Raw genomic sequence first — 23,753 nt, forward strand, 5'->3', positions numbered from 1 at the left:
GTTTAAGAAAGAAAGGAATGAAGGAAGGAAGGTAGAGAGAGAGAGAGAGAGATGAAAGGAGAAGAGAGGAAAGCAGGAGCCAGTCTTGTATCAGTAGGTTGGGCCACTGCCTGAGCCTCCAGTATCTCAAATGGGTGTGACTTCTTGTCCCAGATGCTCCACTTCAGATTCAGCTCCCATCTAACACACCTGGGAAAACCAGCAGAAGATGGCCCAAAATACATGGGCCCTGGCCATTCACTGGGAGACAAAGATGAAGCTCCCAAGCCAGGTGGGGGAGTTAACCAGCAGAAAGAAGATTCTCATTCTCTGAGGGGGTGTATGCGTGTGTGCTTCTTCCTCTCTCTGCGGTAACTCTTTCACATGCATAAATCTTAAAAAGAAAAGGGAAGGAAATTCAAAATAACATTAATGATGTAAAATTTCCTCAGTCTATCACTATAAAACTTCAGTGATGGAAGGTGAAACACAAAATTCTTGAAGCACCGAGGAGAAACTTTTAAACTTGAATATGATCCTAAGTGAGCCTTTACTTCAAGTCATAATTTTTTTTATTTCCAAAGCCCCTCGTTTTTAAATTTCTCCCTTTACCGTGTTTCTCTTAAATAACAAGAAGGTTTCTATTCTTCCACACTCAAATCTGACACTAACAAAATAAAATGAGCAGGTTGGGCAGAGGGGACATTTGGACACAGGCAGACTGTCTCCTTCTCTAAAGTATAACTTACCACAGGTAACGTGAGCCAAGTTGCCACAAGACGGTTGTTGATCCAGCGATACCAAGACGGGTTTACAAACATCAAAGGTAAAAAGGGACCCAGCATGAAAATGCTTCCAAAAAAGCTTCCCCAAAATAGAGTGAGTATGAAGTATATCCCTTTCCATGACACCATGATTCTGAAAGATATTTTTAAAAAAGGTATTTTATTATTATACATTTAACATTTCAAATTCAATTTCAGAATGATGCATAATTGAGGAGCTACAGCAAAGGTTCTGCTAAAGGTTTTAAGAACTGGAATCTACAGGTGACAGGCCTCTCCCACTCTCTCTCTCTCTCTCTCTCTCTCTCTCTCTCTCTCTCTCTCTCTCTCTCTTTCTCTCTCTCTCTCTCTCTCTCACACACACACACACACTGCAGCAGGCCTAACACAATGCATTAGGAATGGACAGCCTCGACAGAGCAGATACCTGACCTCCAGGAAGAGGGGGAAAAAAAAGTCTATTTTGAGAAGTCTTTTTTGAGTTAGGTTGTTAGTAACACAAAACCATGTATTTTCTTTCCCAGGATGTTATCTAACACTAATTCTTAAAATATTCCAGATTCTGCCTACCCAGTAAATACAATGGACAAAGGACAATGTAACAGTTTTTAAGAGTACATTTAAAAGTAACACACTACACTACAGTGCACTAATCTAAAACATAACAATAAAAACTGTTAATTCTTTACATTTGAATACAAACATAACATCTCTGGGCACTTTGTCAGCTGAAGGGTTTAGGAGAAGTCAGAACCCTCACTGGCTTCCTGAGCTATCGGCCACAGAATTACAATGAGAGTCCTCATAGCAGGAGACAGTGCTGATATTCTAAAATAAATGGTTATACAATTGAAAATGAGTCATTAAACCTTTGATTCTATAACCTAAACTTTATTAGAGCAAAAACATATTTTGCTTCAGGATGGGAAAATTCCTGTAAACTATGAAAACAATAACGGCCTCAGAACAAACATAAGATACAAAGGGCATAGAGTTCCGAGGCAGACGCCCAATGCTAGAGTTTCTGGGTTTGAGGTCACGCTCTGTGTCTTCACTCCAGTCTTCTGATAATGCAGATCACATGACACAGCAGTGATGGCTCAAATGACTGGTGACTTGTCACCCAGGTTAGAGACCTGGATTGGGTGCCCAGCTCTTGGCTATGATCCTAACCCAGCCCCAGCACAGCTCAGTTCCAATTACTGCAGCCATCTGAGAAATGAGCCAGCAATCGTGGAGCTCACTCTCCCTCTCTCAAACAATAAAGTAGGTACACCAGGATCAAGACCTCTGAAATGTTTTAAGAAACTCACAACAGGAAACAAAATTTCAAATGTCATGGTACTTTTTAAAAATGTCAGACAAACAATAAAACAGGTTGAATTCCTTACCCTTACAGAATCAAATTTGTGTACTGGTATATTTTTAAACATTCTCCTTTATTTGACAGTGTGTCTATAAAGTCTAAAAACAAAAACAGGATAGATATTTGCTAAGAACTGTTTTTTTTGCTAACCTCTAGATCAGAATTTGTGAGAAGTAGGTGAGGAACTAAACATAGAGGTAAAGGACACTGAAAAGCAATGGACCAATCATGCCAGGAGTTCACACCCATGGCGGCCCCACACTCCCTCACTTGGCCTTTCCTGTGGCTCAAGCCCTCTCCTTTGCAATAACAGACAATGCTGACAGCGTCTCCGCAGTTTTTAACTTAAAGCTTTTCTTAACAGGATAAAAGAAAAATACAGGCTTCTAAATTAAGACTTTTCAACTCCTACTTCCCTTTATACCTGTCCCAACTCCCAATCCTGCAATGCTAATAGTGTATTTGAAAATGCTGCAACTACTTCTTTCTGTTTTCCATTTACTCTTCCTGTCTGTAGGCATTAGCTAGCTCTAGGTTTAGGCACTCAGCCCTAAACTCCCTGTGAAGCTCTGCTTTACACTGTACTCATTATTAGGTGGCTCACCCCCACCAATGGTTATGGCATGCTACTTTCTCAATTTTTATTTAATGTGATTAAAAATACAAACAAAGGTTAAAAGGGCTTAATGATCATCTAATAAAATTTTGTCATTTAATGGTGATGGAATTTAGGCCCAGCAGCATTCTACGTAATCAGCTGTAACATTAAATTTCTTCTACCAGCACAGAGTTAATATAACACAACTGAGTCACTACGTGGGATCTCCAGACCCCTCAGAGAACCAGGGTTTGAGTTCGGGCTCAGATTCCTATGCCAGCTCCCTGTTAGTGTGCACACTGGGAAGCAGTATAGATGGCTCATGGAATTGGGTCTCTGTCACCTACGTAGGAAATCCAGATCGAATTCCAAGCTCCTGTCTTTGGTCTGGCTTAGTCTTGGCTACTACAGGCATTTGGGGAGTGAACCATAGAAATAAAATCTCTAAAGGTCTCTGTCCCCAACATTCTGCCTTTCAAATAAATAAATTCTTAAAAATTTTAAAATGTTTTCTATCCACTACTTAACCTTTAAAACATAAATTTAGATAGATACAAAGGGTTGTGTCACAGGAACACACCAGAATTATTGAGATAAAATTTAAGCTAAAATTATTTTCTATCCTATTCGTATATCTTTGTTAAAGTTCCAATCACCTATTTGAACAATTCAATATAAAAAGACATCTCTAATGTGTGCCATGCTCTGTGCCAGCTGTCTGGGAACTCAACAACAAATGCAGCAGATACTGCGAAGCTCTCAAACACATAAGGGTCTGTCAAACTGTTCTTTATAAGCGTCTCAGTGACTCTGCTTTGAATCTCATCCTATTCTTCACCTCTGTGAATCACGTATCAAGGGTTTGATGGCAAGTTAGGTGGAGGAAAAAAACAGCTGACAACACCAACTGCTGGAAAGCATACTAAGTGACCAGAATTTACAGAACATTAGTGGTAGGAAATGCAAGACAGTATAGCAACTATCTGAAATACACAGACTATAGGAATACTCTGGCAGTCTCTTGAAATATTAAACCTTGGAGCATTCTAGCAGCTACAATGCCCACAATCCACAGCCAAGTACCTGGGTTCAATTCCTGGCTCTGGTTCCTAACTCCTGCTTCCTGCTCATGCAGACCCTGGGTGGCAGCAGGTGACAGCTCAAGCAAGCGAATTCCCTACAAGGGAGGCCTGGATGGCAGTACTGGCTCCTAGCTCCTAGCCTCTAGCCGTTGTGAGCATTTGGGGAGTGAACCAGAAAAAAGTAACCTATGTGCATGCTGCCTGTCAAATTTAACCAAAGAAAATGTTGAGTCTACGCTTAGAATATATCCTACCCTGGACAGAGACATGTTCACACAAAAGCCCACACATAAGTTTTCAAGATAGTATTCCCTCTAACTGCCACAAACAATGCAAATTTTGGTCAGGGAGTGAACGAATAAACATTCATCATACAGTGGAACACTATTCACTAATAGGGGCAGATTATTGACAAAAACAAGTGCTGACAAGGATGCAGAATGTGACTTCTTAGTCACATTACACTTGTGCTGGGAATGCATGACAAAGCGGCGGCTCTAGACAGGTCTGGAAGCTTCCTAAAACTCACTGTGCCGAGAGAAAGAAGCCAGCCTCAAAAGACAGGTTTTTTTTGTTTGTTTGTTTGTTTGTTTGTTTTTACTGCTGATTCTGGTATATGACATTCTGGATATGGATAAGGCACAGGGGCAGAAAACAGAATAGTGGCTGGCAAAGATCAAGAATGGGGAGACAGTCTATCAAAGAAAGCACAGGGAAGTGTAAGGAGTTGAGGAAATCCTTCTTTCCTGATTGCAGTGTTGATTACAAAATAATGCAATCATCAGAAACTCACACAATATGACACTTTATTTTCTTTTCTAAAGGCTATTTATCTGAAAGGCAGAATTAGAGAGAAGAGGAGTAAGGGAGGGGGAGGACAAAAGAGAAAGAAGGAGAGCAAGAGACTCATCTTGCTAGTTCACTTGCCAAAGAAGCACAAGAGCCAGCACTGGGCCAGGTTGATGCCAGGAGCTTCCTCCTAGTCTCCCACAGGGGTGGGACCCAAACACCTGGGTCATCTTCTGCTTTCTTAGGCCATCAGCAGGAAACTGGATCAGAAATGGAGCATCCCAGAAACAAACCGGCAACCATAGGAGATGCTGGTATGTCAAGCAGTAGCTTTAACCGCTACAGCAAAATGCCAGCCTCCTAATACTCTTATCTTAATTATCCTTAGTACCTAACAGATTGTACTACATACCAACATGGGGGAAGGACAAGAAACGGGGGTGTCTAACTTCTGCAGGAAGAAAACAATGGTTAAATAATTGGTAAACTAGTCAAACTTTTAAAGTTAAAAAACATATATATGCAACATCTTTGAATAGTAATACAATTATCATTTTGGGTATTTTTGAATAATACTGACATTTCTCATTCAAAAAGAAGCCATTTGGAAAAGAAGCATAGTTTTAAAAGCTGCATACCCATTTTACTTCCAAATATAGAGGAGCAAGAGTGAGCCATGGATAACCTTGAAAAATCATGCCTACTGGGCCCAGCGTGATGGCCTAGCGGCTAAAGTCCTCGCCTTGAGTGCACCGGGATCCCACATGAGCGCCGGTTCTAATCCCGGCAGCTCCACTTTCCTTCCAGCTCCCTGCCTGTGGCCTGGGAAAGCAGTTGAGCATGACCCAGAGCATTGGGACCCTGCACCCGTGTGGGAGATCCGGAAAGAAGTTCCTGGATCCTGGCTTTGGACTGGCACAGCATCATCCGTTGCGGCCACTTGGGGAGTGAACCACTGGACTGAAGATCTTCCTCTCTGTCTCTCCTCCTCTCTATATATCTGCCTTTCCAATAAAAATAAATCTTTAAAAAAAAAAAGAAAAATCATGCCTACTTCAAATATAACCTTACAACATTTCCCCAAACAACAGAATATTCACGGAGTCTACCAACTCCCTACTAACTCTTTAGTTCATAACATTAGGTCTGTTTCTGATGCTGGCCCATAGATCACATGACTACAAAATCAAGCCAAAAGTAAAGTGCAGCATATGAACATGGCCCACCTAGACTTCTTATTCAGTTGCATATGTTGTTCCTGGAGAATGAACACGTGGAAGAAAACTTCCTGACAAACACGAATGGAATCTACCAGGGATACCTATAGTCCCTTGCTCAAGTAGAAAATACATTGCACTTCACAGAATCTTCAGTTCTTTATTCACCTAATAAACCAAATGTTAATAATTAGTGCTGTTTTTATAGACTACTGGGGAAAGTATGCAAAACAAATTTTTAAAAAATGCAACTCACTGTAAAATACAACAGAATGGAGGTAAAATGAGGTATCTGACAGGTGTGGGGCAGAGGACAGAAGACAAACTCTGCTAAGAGGGGCTAATGAAAGCATTAGACTTGGAAGCACGAGTGGTTGAGGGGGAGTGGGCAGAATATCTCAGAAAGTACCATAAAATAGGTGAAGGGAACTCAAATTCAATGGAGTATGGGGAACACACACACAGACGAGCCAAAAGAAAATAACAAGGCTTAGGCCCTAGGAACTAAGCATTCAAACAAAGACCAAGCTGGCCAAGAACATCACCTTCAGTAAGTAAATACATGGGAAAAATTCCCCAGGCTCATGCTTTGATAAAAATGTTGAAAGTGGTATGAAATATATAATAAGAATTCAATCAGTATAAGGAATTTCTTTTTTTCCTGAAAGTCCTCTTTGATCTTTAAGTCAGAAAACACATGGGACTTGTTGGCAAAAATCCTGGAACTGAGAGGTGCTGGTATCAGAGTAGTTTGTAAGCCAAGAGGCTACACGGCACTCAACAGCAGTTCCACCACTCAACTGGCAGATGATCACAAGCCTAGGTCTCAACCCATACACCTCAGCCGCAGAGAGTGAAGCAGCTGAGAAATTCTCCCCGAGGCCTCTATTTGCACAGACTCTGAATGATCCGGCCTTTCAAGCACCTAATATTTGCCAGGCACTACCAAAGGGTCCTGGTATTTTCATTCTTAACATCTACTGCTATTCATGAACAACCCACAAGTTCGTGATGTGAATGCCATCAGCGATTTTTGTTGAAATCCAAAGTTCATTCGTGAACACTGTAAAAGCAATGACAAACCCACTTAGATAGTAACTACCTGGGACATGTGTTCAGTATTCTAATCAATAAGGGTTTTCATTCTACCAGTTTCACTGCTTGGAAAAAGAAATAGGCTATAGCAGATTAGTACTCTATAATGTCAAGTGAGTCCTAAAATAGGCATTGTTTTAAACATTCATATAATCTAAACGAAACCATCAAAAGCAAGTATTGATTACACCAGTGGCATCCACAGCTGAAGACATGAACAATTTGGCCTCTTAAGCAGGTCTCTGACACCACGCATACAAAGAGGTGAGATAAATAATGCAGAATCAAGAATGTTCCCAGAAAATGCTGTAGAAAGAATTCAGAATTGAGGGAAGCGAACGATTAGAAAAACCAAAGAGCAAAAAAATGGATAATAAAAGGCATACAATAAACTAGACATATTGTTTAAATGATTAAGAATTCATTTATTCAGAAGACTATGAGTCAATAAAGTACCCAAAAACTAACCAATGACATTACACTAAAGTTACACTTCTTATATTCCACTCTACCAACTAGGAAACTAAGAAAATACCCGACTTTTTTTTTAAAAAGCAAGAAAATTAAAATTAATGTGGGTTGATTTATATGTATGTATATATATTTATGTCTATACATTTGAACCTGAGTACATCTTTAAATTATTTATTCATATATTTATAACTATATGTTAAATATTAATCTGCATCCAAAATTTCAATTTGGCAAGTTTCCAGTGCCAACACCATGGCACATGGGTTAAGTCTCTGTCTATAGTGCTCGCACCCCATACAGGCATCTGTTTGGAGTCCTGGATGCTCCACTTACTACATGCTGAGGCACCTGGGAAGGCAGTGAAGAATGGCCAAGGTCCTCGGGCCCTTGCACCCACATGGGAAACTCAGAAGCAGCTCCTGGCCCTTGGTTTTTGACCAGGCCAGCACTGGCCATTGTGGCCATTTGAGGATGTGAACCACTGGATAGAAGATAGCTAGCTCCTTTCAAATTAAATAAATCACATTAAATAAAAGTTTTTTAAAAATTTGGTAAGTTTTTTAAATATAGTTGGTAAATTTTCAATAAAAAACCCTGACATCATTATTGTGAAATATAATTATTAATGATCAGCAAAATAATTAAAATGAGATACAAATTCCTCCTATTTTAGAAGGAAAATAAAAATACTCATAATATTTAACATTAGCTGCTTCTCTGTTTTCAACTGTAAATGAATACTTTGAGTCTGTTCTCTACTATAAATTAATGCATTTTAGATACATGATAAAGCAGTATTTGAATAAACAGAAAATGAGCATAGTTAATTAATAATTCTATTTCAAGAACTCTGTCATGTAAATATACTCATAGAAGTGCACAAAGGTAAAAATATAAGGTCATCAACTTAAGTATTCAATTCCAGTAGGAGCAATGAGAGAATGCCTACTAATGATAGATGGAGAGGACATTTCATATGATGAAATACTAAGCAGCCACTCAAAGGATAAAGGTATAGCTGACATGAAAGGATATTTGTGCTAAGTTATTCATTAAATAAAAAAAACCAATTGTGAAGCATACATAGCATGATCTCGTTTTGCTCCCAAAGTCAGCTGTTAAAAGTGTACATCTGTGAGCATGTGTGAATACTTGGACTTCTGGGTGTATAAAAAAGTTCTGATTTCAACAGATACAGTAATCCCAAATAAGACTACAACGAGACTCCGTGCAGATAAACAGTGTCTCCTCAATCTCCTTCCATGCTTTTTCTGCTTTCAAATGCTTCTCCTTGACCAAACCCAAATAGAAGTCAGAGAACAGCATTGTTCACAGGCCAGTCTCCTGTGACAGACAACAGAGAGCAGACCTAGAAGGTAACAGAAACATCTGGAACACAAGGAGGTTACAAAACCTTATCTGCAACATCACTACCATTCTTAGTTACATGCATATTATAAAGTGGTACATTTGGGCTAAATTACGTATACTCATATTTTTGTTCTTGCATGTATTAATTTTTATCAAAAAATTTCAAAAATAACAAATCCTTCCAAAACTAAGAACAGAAAAAAAAGATTTATAAAAGTTCAGTAAAATTAAATAACCTAATTTTGCTCTTTCCAAAAATGCTACTAAAAGTACAGTGGAAGGATTTCCTTATAATCCTATACCTACAAAGCAACTAATGCAGGAATAACTAAAAAATAAAAAGACTATATTTAAAAGCTGGAAAGCAGGAGGCCAAGTGTTAACCCTCTTGGCAGACCAGAGAAGGCAAAACCCAAGCCAAGCAGAGGGAAACATGAAAAGCAACCTGTAGAATCCTCAAAAGTGCTATGAACAGGCAACATCTGGTACCATCGGGTGCAAGTGGGGAATGAAGGGTATCAAGTGAGGATTAGGGGAAAACAGAAGAACAAGTGAAGTCCAGATCCCTGTTTCCCCCACATTTCTTTGAAACTGTCTCACTGTTATCTCAGCATAAACCTGAAAGTCTTTTTTCCAGAGATGACAAAACAATGTCTCTTGATTGAGGAAGGCACAAATGAGGGCATAGTTACTGCTGTAAGAACAGTGGGATATACTGACTGCTATGGTCTGCGTTCCCTCAAGGGGTCACTTGATGGAAGCTTAGGCCTCACAGCAGGTTCTGAGCCCTGGGGGAGAGGCTTATACTTCACTGTGAGCACTATCCACAGAAGGGATAAACATAGCTCCTGCAAGAATTAGTTGATTCAGGGCCAGCACCATGGCTCAACAGGCTAATCCTCTCTCTTTAAGCAGCAGCATTCCATATGGGCACGAGTTCATGCCCCAGCTGCTCCACTTTTCATGCAGTTCTCTGCTTACGGCCTGGAAAGCAGCAGAGGATGCCTTGGGGCCCTGAAATCCACACAGGAGACCTGGAAGAAGCTTCAGATCATCTCAGCTCTTTCCACTGTGGCCATCTGGGGAGTGAAACAGCAGATGGAAGATCTGTCTCTCCTTCTCTCTGTAAATCTTTCCAAAGAAAACAGATACATCTTTAAGAGAAAAAAAAAAAAAAAGAATGAGTTGATACAGAAGAGTGGGCTTCTTTTTTCCTTATCCTCTGGCTTCCTGCACTGCCAGGTGGCTCTTCTTCCACATCCCCACCCCCACCATGTTGCCACCTGCCAATATAGGCCAGGAGGACTTCTCTAGAGCTGGTGCTAAGCTGTTCGGATTTTCAATCGACAATACTGAAGGGTGTATCAACCTTTTTTCCAAGTACCCAGTCTGAGACATTTTGTTACAACAACAGAAAGTTGGCTACTAAAGTAACCACTTACATAGTAAATCATAAATGTGGAAACCTCAAACTGTCTCCCCATCTGGCTTTCAGAGGCCGTCAACATACTCTGCAGTACTAGGTCAATGCTGGCTCATGAAATCATCTGCAAAAATCCAACTGTTCATTAGCTGTGCTGTCCATACACCCACTGAGCACTTGAAATGTGGCTAACGCAGCTGATGAACTCAATTTCTAATTTATGTTATTTAAATTTTAGTTATATATGGCTAGTGGCTACTGTACTGAGTGAGGACAGCTGTAGACAGAAAACTGGAATACACTTCTCTGGGGAACCTGACCAGGTCATGAGAAAAGATAGAAATAGAAACACTGGGGGATTCCCTAATAAAGAGTCCACCTAAATAACCCCATAGGGAAACCCAAAGCTCATAAGCCTCACCTACATGAAAGGTTCCTAGTGGCTTCTTAAATTACGTATCTTTTTTACTATGAGTAAATCATGGGAAATCTGAGAAAACTCCTAATATGACACTACAAACTAAAATAAGGGGGGGGGGGAGCATACTTGAAGGAAACAAACAATTCAAGAGGGAAAAAAACTTCAAAGAAAACCATCTTTAACATTTTCATAAAGATAAAAAATACTATATCCAGGAAACAAGAAAAAAATTGCTTTTGTGGGAAAATAAGATGAAAAATAGAAATACTCAGCAAATGAAAGAACTACTGGGGAAGTTTAAAACAACAAAAATCTTTAGCAAAAACTAAAAACTCAACAAGGTGAAAGCAGAGTTAACATCACTCCATAAGACAGGCCCAAGATAAACAGATGTAAAGTAGAGTTTCCAGAGGCCAAAGGCCAAAAGAGGAGGTCCTATTAATTAACAATACCCCAACAAGGTCCACAGAGCAGAGGGAAGCTGAAGGTAAGGAAATCAGCAACCAATAGTCCATGATTCTTCAGAACTGCAGAAAACTACTGAAAGCCAGGGCAGTGGATAAAAACTGAAACCTACCAATATTCATCATTAACTTTCAAAACATTGAAGAGTCTATACAGTTTCTACAAAGGACTGGCTTTGGCCATCTTTGTTGCAAAACCAGAAGCACAAGAATGCTTACAAAACTCTGAAGGACATCATTTCCAACCAGTCACTCTATCAGTCATTAAGACAGCATAAAAACACCATCATATCTGCCAGGTGTCAAAGCTAGCCTGGACTCCACTCAAACAAGAGTGATACAGGAAACAAAGAATCCAGGGGAATCACAAAGATGATTATGAGGCGAACTTTCAGGATGATGGGCACACATGAAGCAGAGAAAGCATTCCAACTAGATTAAGCGAGGATGACTTAAGTTGTGTCACCAAACCTTGTTGAGCCAAAAATAGAACATCCAAGTAAACTTGGCACACAAATTCCAATCTTCACTTGGCTTCTAGATCACATGTTAATTTCAATTCTGTTTTTCCTTTTCTCACCAGCCTTTCAGGTCAACTCATTGCATCTGTCATATGCGCTTGGCTCTGACCCACCCATGAGAGGTGGGAGGACCTGGGGAGTTTGGACAACTAACAGATTTCCTGATGGTGAGCATGGCTTATTCATGTATGAACTCGCCCACTATCTTCTACAGAGGAGGATATGATTCACTCTGGAAACAGAGCAGACTACCATCCAGAGGCTTGTGGCTCCAGGACTTTGATCTAAAGCTTACTTCTGAATTTTCAAAAGAAAATTTACAAAACTACGTACTCTTTCAGGTGGCAACATTTTAAAGAAAAGCAATAAAATGATCAACATATAAGTTTACCAGCTATGAGGAACACACAAGGCACTTCTCAAGTAGTGTTCTATTAAGTATTGTAGTCAAACATATTTTCACCACCAATAATTTTCAGAATATCAATAGCCAATCTGTGCACATACCAAACACCTATTGTAATTGTAAGGGGCATTAGCAACAACAAAAATGTTTGGGGGTCATCACCCATGGTGGAAAACGGAAGGCACAAAGTTTTTGCTTTTTAAAGGATTTTTATATCTCTATTTAAAAATACATATGTATTATTTTATACATAAAAACGATTTAGTAACAAAACTTCATGAACACTAATCTGGAACAGGATTATCCTTTTTACAATCTCTAATTAAATACAAATGTATTCGAGAAAAATGTAACACAGCAATCATAATTTTTCCACTACTTCAAAATAAAAAGCAGTACGTTGAACTTGCTTTAAATGACATATAAAATGAAATTATAAACACTAACATCAATCACTGCAGATAAATGTGCAGACAGAATAGTCATTAATAGAAAATGACCAGTTAGCAATGAAAATGAAATGTTTCGGCAGACAGCTAGAACCTGAGTGAGATCTCTCTCTACAATATGAAGGAATTTAACAATGTTCACTGTTTAAACAGTTGAAGATAGATACTCTGGTATGCACTACTCTTCTTGGAAATGTCACATCCAGAAAAAATCACACTGATTTAAGCTTTTTGACAAACATAAGTAAATTATTTATGAGCTGGTTCATTCCTTTCCAATCCACGGATCTGTGCCCATTTACACAGCCCCTCTGATGACAAGCCTGTGTTTTCTCTAGAACTGCTGTCAGGGAGGTCACAGCTATCTTTCAGCAGATCCTTCAGGGGCCTCTAGACATATTTTTCAGAACCTAGTGGCATAAACATCCCATCCTGCCCAATGAAATGGCATGCTGCTTTATTTCCCCAGCAAGAAATGCATTTGTTTTCCTTTGGAATCTCTGAGGACGGAAGGCTCGCAGCTAAATTTAACATTCAATTCTAGACACAAAGATTATGGTTCTTATTACTGCTTTCTCCTCTTACACTCTTATTTTTATTCTCAATGGCATCATCACATAGTACTTTTTATTAGAAATAGTTTTAAGTTCTTTTAATAGGCAGACCATTAATTTAAAGTCAATTAAACAGAAAATCATCATGGTGATCTTATTCATATTTGCTGATTTTATTCATTTTAAAACTTCAAGCCTCTACAAAAGGGATCAGAAAACCATCAGAAAGTTTCATTAAGCAACTTATATTAAAAATATTATGAACACATAAAACATGTTCCTTTAGCAAGCAACCAACCAGAAGAGACAACGGATAAAACAAAAAAACATGACATTTCCATATTAATCACACATTCACAAACCTAGCAAAGGAAGCGGAAAGAAAAATGTAGTTTATCCTGGCACCTTTACAGGTTTGGAGAAAACATACAGAAAATAGCAAGAATGGACAAACGGTATCATTCCACTATTTTTTGAAGCAGCAGGAGAACACTTCCCCAGATTAAGAAATAAGATACAAAATAAACAGACATTTTAGAAAGGATCTCAAATAAATAAAACCATTGTTCATGAATTCTGATTTAAAAAGACACATAACCAAAACTTGAGGATCAGAATGGGGCCAAATCACAGTAACATCTACTCAAAATGAGGCAAGGAAAAGGACTTTCAATAAGAAATGAATTTTAGTAGCATAGCCCTACTGATTCCTCTGGGGAGAGTCCACTACAAGATTCACAAGACAGATATGATTAGGTCAAATGAAATCATTGAGAGAAGAAATTATCGATAGACATCTCAATATTATAAATGTCCACAGTTCTCTAAAACCTTATCTACAATTGCTCTGTAATGTTGGAAGTAGGAATGAAGATTTACGGGAAGCGTGGTGTAGGTGTAGTAACCAGAAGGTACACCAGGGGGCTTCTGAGAGAATGCCCGTGTCTTGGTTGCACTACTGCTGGCTACGAAAGTCCAAGAACTGTGCACTTGCAATCAATGTTATGTACTTCTCTGTATGTACATTTCAATAATATTTATAAAAATGTTATGTATATAAAGAATCCAACTGGATACAAGGGACTTACAGGGGAGGAGGGACCATAAATGGTCAAAAAAGAAACGTTCAAGTCAATTTATTTTCAAGAAAAATGCACACTGAAACAACAAAGTATCACCACCAAGACCCCCCAGCCTACTAGCAGAATGTCTGTTTGGCCTTTGATATTCTAACAGTCACTGTAGGTGTGGTGCCTTCACAGCTGGAGGAAGGATAAAGCAAAGAGGTCTGGTAACTCTGAAATGCCAGCTGCAGAGTGGCTACTGCAAAGCTGAACATGACTACTCCCACAGATTCCTGCCTGGCACCCTCTAAAGAGAAACACTCAACTACATGTACAAAGATGTTTCATTGTAGCACTGTTGGCAACAGAATAAGAACCAACATAAACCTCCACTGACAGAAGAGCTAAATAAAATGTGGCGTATCTACCACCATGAAGCACTTTGAAGCAGCTGGGCAGAATGAGGTCAAACTACATTTTCTAAAATGAACAGCACTCCAAGATATACTGTTAAAAGAAAAATCTCAAAAAAAAAAAAAAAAAAAAAAAGAAAAATCTCATTTTGGCAAGCGGGGACAATACTCCCTCCAAAACTCTGCTGCCATGAAGTTTCCATCCACAAACAGCAAGTTATCGAGAAGGATGCCGGACAATGACATATACGGCACCTCTATGGGGCTGGGAAGGAACAGGCTGTGACTGGGGAGGGCTGGCAAAAGAAACTGAACCATTCTCTGCTGTTTCAGATAACATGTCCATTTGTTACTGCCGCAGTAACAAAAAGGGGAGAAGACAAAGCAGCAGTCAGAGCAGAAGGAAGACACTGCAGAGAAAAACAAGTCTGTACCTGCCCAGGGTGGGCAGCAAGGTTAGGAAGAAAAGAGTGAACTTACAGACACCGGGAGGACAGGGAGAAAAAGATACAAGGAGGAAGACAAGAAAACAAGCATATACTAAATATCAAACTCATGAAAAATCATTAAGCATGACAGTTGTACAACATTACAAATAGAACTAGAGCTTTAGATACTGTTTGGTTCCAAAATGGAGAATGAGAGAATGAGGAAGACTAAGGGACACAGACAGTTGGGACAAAGCTAGGTTCTGTCCTATGACCAGCAGGTGCATTTTCCACTAGAAAAGCATCAGAGAAGGTTGTGGCACTGAGAAGGGCTCAAGTACAAGCTAGGCCTGCACCTGGAGGAAGGAGAGAGCTCAAGCAAGCTAAGACAGAAAGCAAAGACACCTGAAGTTATTCTTCGGCACACACTGGACAGAGACTGTTAGTTCTGAACAGGTTTTCCAATTTTTCAGGATCTCTGTGGGCTTTTTGTTTCTTTCACCTCATTTCAGATATCATGAATTATTAACAGGGAGATTTTTTTTTTTAATGAAATGTCACCCAGGTTTTTTTCTGTGTAAAATGGCAAGTACACAACATTTCAACATTTCCTGTTATTACACAAGATTTCCTTATAAGATACAAAAGTTAAAACCACATACACCCACATTAAGTGGAACACCACCATATGAAAACATTTCAGAAAAAAAATTACAATAACTGTAGCATGTCTCCTAGCTCTTACCTATGAGATGATATAAGTGATATAGTAACTATACTCCTTCATGTTAAACAAGGTTCTATGACCCAGCAACTCCATTCTTAGAAAGATACATATATATCTAAGTGAAATGAAAATATATGACCACACAAAAATATACATTAAATGTATTGTGTGTGTATTAAGCACTATTCAAAATACTTTGGAAGTAGAAACAAACCAAATGTCTTCATTTACGAAAGAAAATATTAGTCAACATTACATAACAAAAAAGGAAGTATTGATGCATGGTATAAGATAGACTTTGAACATACTATACACTATAAAAATCCATATATTACATGATTCCATTCACATGAAATGTCTAGAATAGGCAGGGCTGCAGAGACAGAGAATGGAGTAACAGTCCCTGGGGCTGGGGGCAGGGCAATGGGGAATGAGTACAAGTGAGTAGAACACTTGTTTACGGGTAGTTTCTGCACAACAAAACTGTGCAGGACTGTTGTCTCCCTCCTTTAACCTGTACTTTCCAAATGTAAAGAGTTTTATTTTTACATCCTAACAAAAACAGGAAAAGAGTCTCAACATTTATTTCAAAGGCCAAAGTCAGAAGCCAGGATTGCTCGCATCAGAAGGCCAGACAAGATCCACCACTAACTATGTTGTCAGTGAAGGCACAGTTGGCCAATAAGAACCAGCAGCAAAAACTTTGAACTATGAAACAGCAAAGACACTTGCCTAGGGTCTATCACATACAGTTGATATTCTGACAGCAATCTTTTCTTAAGATACTGTTAGTCACGGCAAGGCATAAAATCCCAGCGTATCTGGAAGGATTTAACAAGTAAACTGCAACAAAAGGCATTCCACCACAAAATCACAATTAATCACAAATCAAAAAACACAAACTGATCACATTATTTATACAAAAAATCTACAGCTGTCATTATCGTCCAGAAAGCTTACACCACAGAGAAATATAAACTGAATAAAAACACTCGTTTATTTATTTATCAATTTTATTGGAAAGTCAAATATACAGAAAGAAGGAGATACAGGAGAAATATCTTCCATCTGCTGATTCACTCCCTAAGTGCTCACAATGGCCAGACCTGAGCCCATCCAAAGCCAGGAGCCAGAAACTTCTTCCGGGTCTCCCATATGGGTGCAGGGTCCCAAGGCTTTGGGCCATCCTCTGCTGCTTTCCCAGGCCACAAGCAGGAAGATGGATGGGAAGCGTAGTAGTCAGAATTGGAACCGGTGCCAATATGGGATCCCAGTGCATGCGGGGACTTTAGCCACTAGACTACTATGCCAGGCCCCAAAACACTACTATCTTGTCAAATAAAACAAATATCATTGTGGGTTTTTTTAATAGATACAAGCAAAAGGAAGACAACCTTTAAATATCCTTCCCTCTTGCAATCTATTCTTCACTTAGCAAAGAAGAGCTAAACCCATAAGTTATGCAAAGAATTCAAAATTTTGGCTCCTTAAAATTGTATGTTAAATGTGACTTTTTCTGTGGAGATGCTCGTCATGTTTAGCACCAGGATTTGTAACTCTCAAGCAGTTAAGATACTACTGCTTTAAGAAAAACAAAACAGCAGCCTAACACTGTCTTCCATTGGAAATAAACTTGAGGAACGTGCGTAACGTTTGCAAAATCAGCAATGTAATTTTCACTCACGAAATAAATCAGATATCTAAGCAATGGAGCCGAATCAGGACAAATTATATTTTGCTATTCTAGGAAATAAGTTGGGAAGTTAAAAAATAAGTTGGACAACTAAAAAAATAAAGGAAACACAAATAAATACATTAGTTACACATAAATTACAGATCTTACTAACTGTATTCATAGACTAGGTTCTAAAATTGAAGGGGTGTCTTATTGTTCAATACCTTATAACATGTGAAAACAATTTTTTTCAAGCATTTCAGACTGAATTTCATCAACCACGGATTCGGTAGGAATATTATAAGTGTCACAAAACACTGTTTTTCTGACTTATTCTGAAAGATAATGACTACATTTGGCTTCATGTTTAAAAATATATTTTGTGCAAATAATAACAGGGTTAATATTTGGAACATCTGCTTTGCTATTAAAACATTGCTTTTATGGCTCCTTTTTTCCCTAGACTAGCAGAAATCAAAATAAATAACAGATGGAGGATGACCCTGAAACTCTCCATCTATTTTAAACTGTTTCATGCAGCATATTCTTAAAATTAACAAATAGGCCAATGCTGTAGCATTATCAGGTTAAGTGGACGCCTGTACCTCCAGCATCCCATATCAGCATTGGTTTAAGTCATAGCAGCTCCACTTTTGGTCCAGCTCCCTACTATTAGCCTGAGAAAAGCAGCAAAGATGGCCCAAGCTCTTGGCTTCAGCCTTCTGCCTCGCCCAGCCTCAGCCATTACAACCATCTGAGGAGTGAATCAGCAAATGAAGATCTCTGTCTCTTCTTTCCTTGTAAATGACTTTCAAATCAATAAATACTTTTTTTAATTAACACAAAGAACACAGCAAGGGGAGTTCGCATAGGCACCAATAAAAACATTTGAAACCAAAGCTCATGAACCCTAAGAATGGTAACAATATTTACAGAATTCCTGAAAATCATTTATAAGATCTCCAAATGCAACCATGTTATTTCACAGACAGGAAATAGTTTTCAGAATAGCATAATGCAATCATTATGATAGACATCTCTGAGAAGTGAATTAATTTTAAAACCACATTGCCTACAAAAATCATATATTGTGGAACTCCAGAGTTCATAAAGTTTTACAGAAAATTTAGCCCAGTGATCTGCAAACATTTTCTGCTCATGAAACCCTTTACTGTAAATTCCTACCAAGAAGTTGGATGTATAAAGCAAACGAAAACAGCAGCTCCACATCAGAGCTGGCCCTGCATCCTACTCCTTACCTCTGCTGGCCCACTTGCCCTACAGGGCATTAAAGGACATACATTATTAACCCTTTACTGTAAATTCCTACCAAGAAGTTGGATGTATAAAGCAAACGAAAACAGCAGCTCCACGTCAGAGCTGGCCCTGCATCCTACTCCTTACCTCTGCTGGCCCACTTGCCCTACAGGGCATTAAAGGACATACATTATTTGACTCCAGGGACTCGGGGCAAGACCTCTATTCCAGCTGAGACATTGTTCTCATATAATCTACATGTCACATCTCTCTCTCTCTCTCTTCCCTTCCCTCCCTCACTCCACCCCCCCACACACAAGGATACAGGCAAAAGGTGAACTTGAGTAAAAAATATGGTACAGATAACTTGCTTGTGTTCTTGAGAGGATGTTCCTGGGACACTTCTAAATGTGTAAATCATGATGTAGAAACACAGGCTATGACTGTGTAGCCAAGGCTGCCATGTTCTCTTGGACACTTCCTTTGCTACATAATAGTGGAGCTAAAAACTGAAAAGTTGTCGTTTGGATTTGTTTTTTTGTGCAACTACTGGGGACTGAGTAAACAGAGACAGAAGCTAAAAAGATATCTGACGTACCCAAGGTGGGTAGTAATTTCTTAGGTCCAAGGAAGTAAAATTATGATTCAGTTTAGAGTTTTTGTATGATCACATTCTCCTTACACCTTGGAAAAGGAGGATGCTAGGTGACAGGCAATACTAAATCACTGCATGCGCACATCACATCACACAAGTCACAAATCACTTTCCTTTACACACTCATTTATTTCAGCCTTTTGATAACAGGGAAGAAAGGAAACTTGAGAATTTTACAGATAAAAAAATACTGTCCAAAGTCGCAAAGCCAGAAAAAAACAGGAGTTCTGGAAGTGTATCTAGCCACCACAATGTATTCCAGCTATTACACATGTGTGCACAATCCAGTACCTACATTCAACCCAGAAGGCTCCCAAGAAAGTCCATGAACTGAGACAACTCTACATGGACACAATTAGAGGTTAACAGTAAAAAAGTGCTGCAATACACCCAGGCTTGCTCAGCCAACAAACTGGCACAAGTGGCCTCTATGTGGGAATAATACACAGTGACGAAACGAGAATAAGACATAGCTAACCTCCTCTTGTAAAAACTAAAAACTTTTATGTAAGCTTTCAAAAAACCACAAAGCAGTTTTGTTCCTAAGCGCTAATAATAACAAAGCTGTATAATTACAACATTCCCAAACTCCATCCAGCAACCCCTGCTCTGTCTTCTCACCCCCACCCCTACCTTCTTCATCCACAAAATGGTAAAAATTACTTTAGATTAGTGTTTCTCCATGGGATACACACTACATATAACTGCGGCATCGTGGATATCTGTTGGAGGTTTTCTTTTCTTTCAGTTCTTTAGCATAATACATTTCGCATTCTATGTTCAACTATTTATTCCTTTTATTACAGCTAAATTGTATCAACTCATTTCGATTATGGAGACAAAAAATTAATTAACCAAGAATCTTATTTCAGGACACTGAAGAGTACTGGAAGTATTTATTGTGAAAGGGGAACTTCAAGTTGGAGAGAATTAATAGATGAGACAAATATTCTTTCCAATTCTATTATTTAGTGATTCTATATAATTATTTTGAACATTAATAATGAAACAGACAACACTGAAAAAAGAGTGCTCATGATAATTTATGGGCAGAAACAAGGCACTCTAAGTCTGCTTCTGCAGTTCATTAAATAATTAAATTCGTAGGAAAGCAACTACATCCCATATGCTGTATGTCAGAACACTATGTAGTTTGCTTTTAAGAAACAAAGAATTTTGAGAAGAAAACCAATTTTACAACATAGATTTATGAGTTCAAAAGGAAGCAAAGATTTAACCTGTGTGACACAATCATTGATTTCAAAACCATATCTTAGGAATCATTAAGATAACAATTGAATACACCTTTTCCCACTCCCAAACAAAAATTTGTGGTATATTTGCCCCCTCCAAAAAAAAAATCTAAAAACAATTGAAAACAGTGATTCTGTGAGGATCACTTTCCCATGGGATGTGGGGGAGATCCAGGCATCAAAAAGACACGATATTCCATTACTAAGTCATTTCAAAATAACTGCAGATCATATTATTTACAAGATACACTTTTTTTAAATTGACTGAATTCCCACATAGGCAGGCTCCACACACAATAACTCCTCAAAAAGTTCACAGAAAAAAACATGAAAAAAACCTATGCACAGATTTTAATTTTTGTACCAAAATAAACTTCCTTAAAATGTTCTCAAATACATATACATAAGTATGTGTCTATTTCTACCGAACATTCATGGGTATGTCCAATTATTATATTAACATCCATCATAATAAGTATCATTTTACATAAAAAGAACGTGAAGTTAAAACACATTAAATAATACAGGGATCCCCATCAATCAGAACCATAGAGAACCATACAGAACAAAGAAGCCTTTGAGTGAACAGAAGTTACCAAAGACTACACACACCTGACTGTGGAGAACAGCCCAGCTAAGATCCACGTACTTACTTAAGAACATGAGTAAAATAACTTTTTAAGTACTTGGTATCTCTGTTATAAATACTTTCACAGACATTATCTGGCTGATTGTCCCAGATTTTATCTTATTTGACAGCATACTTGAGATAGTTACCTGACAGTGCCCATTCATCCACTCCAAAAAGAAAGAAATGTAAAACAGACCAGTGTCTGTCAAGGGTCAGAGAGAGGATGTACCCATAAGAGATCATGTAAGGCTGAGTCCTGGAGCAATGAGACTATTCTACATCCAGATTGTGGAAGGAGCTACAGAAATGTATGCATATATTAACATCAACATAAGCAAACAAAAAAAAGGCAGTTAATAAAAAAAATTTAACATCCTTTCCTTAACAGTACAATGTTAAGGACCCATGACCAGGATATCACATGTTAACATATTTGGTATAGAATTATGTCTCCTGCACTCTATTCTTTCCAATGCCAGTGGCAGAGCATAACTAACCCATGAAACAGAATTACTTTGTAGAAATACCTTAATCCTTTGGCAGTTCAGGTTTAAATGTAGACTCCAATGAGAACCAGACACAACACTGTCTTTCTGAAAACATCAGTTAGTTCTCTTGATGTATCAATATTTAAAAATTCAAATTATTATAACAAAATTATACTTCATTTAAGTTACTACATTCCAGATTTCTTTTTGAGTTTCATACATTCAAAGTCTACATTAACTAATAAGAGAGTCTACATTACGTCTCTATCCAGCAACCATTTCATCTCAGGAAAGACATAAAAACAATTTACTGAGTAACCAGATAATGACTGCATTCTCTTTTAATTGCCTTGTTTTTATGGGACAATCTTTCCCTCTCCTAAAGGGAAGCTGCTTTTCAACTGTACAAAAAGAAATAAAAGGTTCAGCAAATTAAATTATGTAGCACACAGGGCCAATAAGAGTGGAACAAAGCAAAGCCAGAACTTTAAAATAGCAGCAACATAAATTCACAATAAAGTTATATATTGAGTCAGTTCAAAACACTAAATTGACATCTCTAAAGATAGACAACTGTCAAGTATCTGCTTTATGACATAAAATCCCTTAATTCACTCTGAGATGATTCTAATAATTCATACACTGGATTTAATTAGCAACACAGCAAGCATATCACTAGTTCTCATCTAACCAAACATACCTAATAATTTAGATATCTTGTAGTTAGATATCCTACATTTAGATATCTAAAATATCTAATATTTTATGTCAAAAACATGGCTTACTAGTAATATCCAACATATAAGCAGTAACTCAAACATAAAGGGTCTTATCCCCAAAGCATTTTTCCCGCACAATGCAACTTCTCAAGGAGTCCAAATTCCTGCAGCAAGAATTGCAGGTCCTCTACAGTCCAGATTCAATTTCTGAAATCTCCCTTACTTCATTTGCTAATATTCCCTCCAACCACAGCAAAGACTCTTCACTGCCCAAATCAGTCTAGACCTCCTCCTATCTAAGCACTTGCTCCTCCATCACCTTTGCTCTGCTTAAGGAAATTCATTATCTCATCAGCTCAGTTCTCTCTTCCTACAGTGATCCTTTGCAAATTACTAGTTCAAGTTTCCTTTTTACCCCAGAATTCCTGAAAAATCTGTCTAATCATAATTACACAGTGTTACCATATTTAACTAATTTTTATTTTATGATTTTTTTCAAGTGTCTTTTTTTCTACCAGATAGGGTGTATCAAGAACAGCATCTCACACCTAGGGGAAGACAAATACAAAAATAAACAAAAAAAGTTTTAAAAGTCATGCATACTCAACCTAGACACAGTATTGTAATTTCCTTTCCAAACTAACAACACTGAAAATATGCATTCATCTTTTTTCTATTAAAACCAAAATGATGATTTCTAAGCCAAGAAAATTTTATACTTCATTTGAAGTTTATTAGTTATTATTTGGACATATACATTTCTCCCTGAAAGGCCAAGTAGATCTTTCATAACATAACAAAACTCCAGCACACCACTACAAATGCCTCAACTTACAAACCAAAAATAAGAAATAACCAACCTTACATGCATTGACTAGAATCAAAAAGTTTTCACTCGAAGGAAATTGGAAGATCTACAAATGAAATGTAATTACAAGCTGGTACTAAAGTTAAATGCTAAGCTTAAAAAAAAAAAAAAAAAAAAAAACAAACAAAAAAAACAGCAGGTTGCCCACACACATAAAACTATACTCAATCAGAAGAGTCAAAAACCAAAAAGTACAGCGAATCATGAAGTCTTCTAGTTCAGCAAGGCAATACAACACTGTCTCTGGAACCAAACTATACAAACCAATTCCATGACTCACCATACTAACTATGGAGCCTTAAAAACAAGTAACCTAACTGACTCACAAGTAATAAAAGTACCTATGTCATAGTGTTACTGATAGTACTAAGTTAGTTAATATACAAAAAGTGTTTAGGAGAGTATTTAATACCCTAGTATACATGACACAAGTGCATCTGCTGCTTCAATTCACTTATCAATCACACACTTCACCTGTGGCCAAACTGGACACACTGTATCTACAGGCACACTTAGGTTTACCATATTGGTTCTACTTATTTTACTACTTTCCTATCCACAGAAACCACGTGTTCTTTTTC

General features: G+C 38.1%; 1 protein-coding gene across 4 annotated transcripts in view; it reads right to left on the bottom strand.

The window, feature by feature from the left end:
* LCLAT1 (lysocardiolipin acyltransferase 1) overlaps positions 1-23,753 on the bottom strand; it is a 142,900-nt gene that overhangs the window by 85,868 nt on the left and 33,279 nt on the right. For 3 of the 4 annotated variants that reach the window (XM_004582710.3, XM_058668122.1, XM_058668120.1), the window contains one exon: positions 729-897. The exons of the other annotated variant lie outside the window; for it this stretch is intronic. In XM_004582710.3, coding sequence (XP_004582767.1) covers positions 729-893 — 165 coding nt within the window. In that variant the 5' untranslated portion in view covers positions 894-897. The remainder of the gene's footprint in view (positions 1-728; positions 898-23,753) is intronic. 4 annotated transcript variants of the gene reach the window in all.

Source organism: Ochotona princeps, chromosome 8 (genome assembly GCF_030435755.1).
Source record: "Ochotona princeps isolate mOchPri1 chromosome 8, mOchPri1.hap1, whole genome shotgun sequence".
Lineage (NCBI taxonomy): Eukaryota > Metazoa > Chordata > Mammalia > Lagomorpha > Ochotonidae > Ochotona > Ochotona princeps.